The following is a 4,924-nucleotide window of genomic DNA, read 5'->3' as shown; positions in this document are numbered from 1 at the left end:
GGGGGGGGTAGGCCACAGAGGGGAGAGGGCAGAGGCATGAGAGGGGTGCTCGGATGGCCTTTCCCGCCTGTCTGTGTGGGACACGGCACTGGCCTCTCCTGTCCTTGTTGTGGACCTTGAAGAAGCCCGCATTGTTGTCAAAGCTGGCCTGACCCCCCGGCCCTGTCCCCCACACCACTCAGGCCACTGACTGCATCAGGTGAGGCTTCCAACTTACTCAGGTCAAACCACTCACCGGGCAGCCTCAGGAGCCCCCGGGCACTGGCATTCCCTTCCTGACCCTGTGCAGCCACGGAGCACGGGGCTGTCAAGCAAAAGGTCAGTGGTTCGAGTCTACCAGGCACTCTGTGGGGAAAGGCTGCTTCTGCCAGATCCACCACCTTGGAAACCCTCCGGGGTGCCGCCGCCTCTGTTCTAGTGACTCAGATCTCACACGATGGCACATGGCACGGCCTCCAATCAACAGCATGCTCTCCAGGGGTGTCACGCACTCACTGCCACCTCAAAGTGACCCTACAGGACAGGGTGGAACTGCCCCCTGTGGGTTTCCGAGGCTGTAACTCTTGACTTGAGTAGAAAGCCCAGTCTGTCTCCCGCCGAGCAGCTGGCGGTGGTTTTGAACTGCTGACCTTGAGGTTAGCAGCCCAGTGCATAGCCACCATGACGCCAGGGCTCCTGAGGGACTTGCTAGGGGGTGCAGATGGTTCTGGCTGCTAACCGAAGAGCACCTGAGGAGGAAGGCCCATGATCTTCCCTATGGATTCTGGTTCCACTCAGACCCACCTGGGTTCCCCTTGGGTTGGGACCAAGCGGATGGCAGCTGGAGCTGCGTCTTCTACAATGGGGGCTCTCCCTAGGCAGGGGAGGGGGCTTTCCAACTGGACTGGGGGAAACCTCAGACTGAGACTGTTTCTGCTTTCCTGTATCCACAGTCCCACACCCACCCAAGCTTTGCTTTCTGGGGACCCTAGCTCAGGATAGTGGTGCAGAGTTGACGATCTGGGTCCAGCTGGAGCTGTCTAATGGCCTCAGTCCCCTGGGCGAGCGACCACTGCTGGCATGTGCTGGACTGCAGGGCTGTGCCCTGGGGAAAACTTGAGTTGGCTCAAGCGAATCCAAATCCTAGTCCCCCACTTCCACTCCCTTCTATCCTTTGCTCCACAATAAGGGGAGCCCTGAGGCCCACGATCTTGAGCCTCAGGGGCCAGCACAAAGCCATCCCTGTGAGCCCAAGCCTCCAGCCCCCAGTTCCCCACTCACCCGGCAGCCCCAGGCCCAGCAGGACGCTGTAATAGATGACAGGGATGACACCAGCCACACATGGTGACCTGTCAGGGACCTCTGGCCAGGGTCCTTCAAACTCCAGGCTTGGCCCACTGCCATTGGGCGTGGGCAGCATCATCATTTGTGGCTGGCCAGCTAGGAGGGGTGGAAAGGCAGGGTTAGAGAGCTTGGTCCGTCTCCATCCTGGCCTGGGACAACCCTGCCCTGACCCAGAATCCTGCTGTTCTCTCTGCTCAGTGCAGACCCCCAAGCAGACCCGGCCGAGTGGCAACACCAGGTCATGGACAGGTGTGCTGAGTCCCACCACCTCCCCTCACCATGGCTCTCTGGCTGCAGGGTCTCATGCTCTGGAGGGACCCCTTCTTGCCTGGAGGGGCTGCACATCAGGGACACTGGTGACATGCAGGTTCCTGGGCCTTCCGCCAAGCAGTCTGGCCAGACTGGCACCTGGGTTTGTACCAGAGGACTCTGACCCCCATGATGGCCCCGCTGTTGGACTCCACTCAACCAAGTAGAGCATTTCCGGGGTCCCCTACATACTAAGCCGGGGAGTACCCCTCTTTCACGGATGCACAGCCGCAGCCAGGTGGGTCCCTGGAGGAGTAAATGGCCAAAGGCTCGGCTCACAACCTGGTGGTGTGAGACCACCCGAGGAGCCTCAGAAGAAAGGTCTGGCGATCTGCTTCCCAAATCTCAGCCAGTGAAGTCTCCGGAGCACCCACAGCTCTCCACACACCCCCACCCCTACCCCTGAGGCCCCTGCAGATGGGGACTCGGGCAGCAGGGCAGGCCTGACTCGGCCCCACGGTTTGGACAGGGAGTCTCTTAATAGGTTCTACATTCTGACTAGAGGCTTCGGGCGATGAGAGGCCTGACGGTCCACTCCTGTACAGGGGACAGCCCAGGAGACTCTGGGGGACAGGTATGCCCTGTCGCATGGCGTAGCTGTGAGTGGGAAGGGGCCCCATGATGGCCCCCCATAGCACCAGCAGCCACAGCAACACTCCCCAGTTTCTGCTTCCCAATAAAGCCCCCTCCCCGGCAAACCCCTCCCACTTGCCACCACCCTCCACCATCAGCTACCTCACCCACATTCCCTGGACACCGTACCTGTCTCTCGGCCCTCCAGCCCCATGTTCTTGGGTCACTTGTGGCTTCTTCTGGGAGGCCCTGCACCTCCCTCCCAGCATCGCCAGGTGCCTGCACCCTAGCGGTTGTCACCCCAAGAGGTTCCCCACGCACTGAGCCTGCGTGCTGTGAGGGGTGAAGGTGGGGGCTGGTGGGGAGGAGGGAGAGGGAGGAAGGAAAGGGTGGGGCCCAGGCTGGAAAATCAGCCTATGGGAGATGAAGCCTGGGGCCGGAGGTGTGGGGGTGGGGCTTGGGGAAAGCAGATGGATCCAGAGCAGATGTCTGCTTCAGAGAGGAGCAACAAGGTGAAGGACACGATGGGGCTCTGGGTGGGCTGCCTCATGTGTAGGGCACTCTGGGGACTGGCCTGGGCTCGGTGGTGGCCACACCTGGGCACAAGGACATCTTGGGGGAGAGGAAATCTGGGATGAGAGCATCTGGGGTGAGGGCTAGGGGGTCGTGAGGGCCCCTGGGGTGTGGACACCTGGGAGCAAGGATGCCTAGGGCCAAGGGCTTGGCTGGGGCAGCCATGCTTGGGCCCAGGGCTTGGGGAAGGGCAGGGGCTGGGTGGGGGCGGTTGCGGACTGACTGAGGGCAGGGTGCGAGGCCTTACTGGAGGAGAGAGGGTTAGGGACACTCTCTGGAGGACTCAGATCTGGGCCAGGCTTGCTGGGTTTCATCCTGCTGGCCTGGGTGGAGGCACTGGGCAGTGGTGGTGGTGAACGGTGTGTGTATGGAGTGGGGTGGGTGGCGGGCTCTGGGAAAAGGCTGGTCAGGCGTGGGGCCCGGCAAGCTGTTGTTTTCCTGCTCAGGTGAAACGGACCGTCCTCAGGAATATTAGTCCCTGGCAAACAAACACCAGCCTGTGCAGGGACCTATGCTTTGCACCCCGCTCCCATCTCCCCTGGGTGGGGTAAGTGTGTGGCCAAGGCTGACGAGGGGGCAAAGATAAGACCTGGAATGGAGTCCAGGGGCCTCCCTCCCTCCTGAAACCCAGCGGTGAGATCTTCCTGGCTCCCTAACTTAGAGCCACAAGTGGGGCGGTGAGAAGTGGGGTGGGGGGGTGGGGGAGTGGTTCAATCCTGTGTCCCTATTCACACTCCCACCCTGGAGGGGTGTTCCCAGCTGAGGTCTTGCTGCCCCCCGGTGGCCATGCCCAGGCAGTGCTGGCTTTGGCCAATCCCTCCAGATGGGACTGAAGGACAGGATGCAGGTACTCCCTGCTCAGGACACTGCCCCTGGGGATGCCCAGGACCCCAGCCCCCAAAGCACAGGCATCACAGAGAGCCCCCATGCGGTCTCTTCTCTGAAATACGAGGCTTTTCCATTTTTCTTTCTCTATCACCATGGAGTGACCGCCAAGTCCACGTGAGCCCGTGTGTTTGCAGGGGAGAAATATCCAGAGGCTCACCTGGCCTGATTGCCAGGCCTTTCCTCCACACCAACCCTGGGTGTGCTCATACCGCCAACCTTGGCTTGGTCCCAAACTCCAAACTCACTGCCACGGAGTCGATTCTGACGTGCAGCGACCCAGATGGGGGAGTGAGCTAAGTACTGAGCTGCAAACGGAGCAACAGCAGTTTGAAGCCACCAGCCAGCTGCTCCCCAGGAGAGAAATGAGAATGTCTACATCTGTTATGATGTCAAGTCCTGGTCGTTCCATCCTGGCCTATGTGGTCACTCTGAGTGGCAACTGACTCAAGGGAATGTGGATTTATGTTAGTAAAAAAAACAACAAACCCAACTCACTCTCACCGGTCTATTCTGACTCAGGGATCCTGTAGGGCAAGGTAGATCTGCCCCTGTGGGTTTCTGAGTTGGTAGAGCCCAGGTGGCATAGCGATTACCTGTTGGGGTGCTAACTCTAAGGGCAGCAGTTCAAAACCAAGAGCTTCTCCAAGGGAGAAGGTGAGCTTTCTACTCCCACAGAGTTACAGTCTTGGAAACCCACAGGAGCAGTTCTATCTTGTCCTACAGGGTCGCTATGAGTCAGAATTGACTCAATGGCAGTGAGGTGTTATATATATATATTCACAGTATATATATATACAGTATACATACAGTGTGTATATATATATATATATCCTAGAAAGCCTCATCTTTCTCCCAAGAAGCAGATATATATATATATATCCTAGAAAGCCTCATCTTTCTCCCAAGAAGCAGTTGGTAGGTTCAAACTGCTGACCTTGTGGTTAGCAGCCCAATGTGTAACCCACTACACCACCAGGGCTCAGCAATTTCCAACTCTACAAAGGTGGCTGGGTGCTAGAGGAGGTGGCAGCTCTTAGAGATGGGATGTCAGGGCTGACCTTCTGGGGCCTTCTGTCTGGGGCCTCCTGGGGACCTGGGTCTGCCCAGCCCGCTTCTCACCTGCAGTACGATCCCTGGAGTCTGCCGAACTTAGCTTAGGGTGCACAGAACTATGAGAGAACAGTGGTAGTGGTGATGGTGGAGGTGATGGTGATGGTGGTGATGGTGATGGTGATGGTGATGGTGGTGGTGATGGTGG

At 58.7% G+C, this 4,924-nt stretch overlaps 1 protein-coding gene across 1 annotated transcript in view; it reads right to left on the bottom strand.

Moving 5' to 3' along the window:
- Positions 1-2,474, bottom strand: part of GPR142 (G protein-coupled receptor 142) — a 3,453-nt gene extending 979 nt beyond the window's left edge. The window contains 3 exon segments of the mRNA XM_030888152.1: positions 1,261-1,419; positions 2,395-2,420; positions 2,422-2,474. Coding sequence (XP_030744012.1) covers positions 1,261-1,419; positions 2,395-2,420; positions 2,422-2,474 — 238 coding nt within the window.
- Positions 2,475-4,924: the final 2,450 nt, after the last annotated feature.

This window comes from Echinops telfairi, unplaced genomic scaffold, assembly GCF_000313985.2.
Source record: "Echinops telfairi isolate 266 unplaced genomic scaffold, ASM31398v2 ScPeMD7_7458;HRSCAF=8496, whole genome shotgun sequence".
In the NCBI taxonomy this organism is placed as follows: domain Eukaryota; kingdom Metazoa; phylum Chordata; class Mammalia; order Afrosoricida; family Tenrecidae; genus Echinops; species Echinops telfairi.
This window is presented reverse-complemented; position numbering and strand designations above follow the sequence as displayed.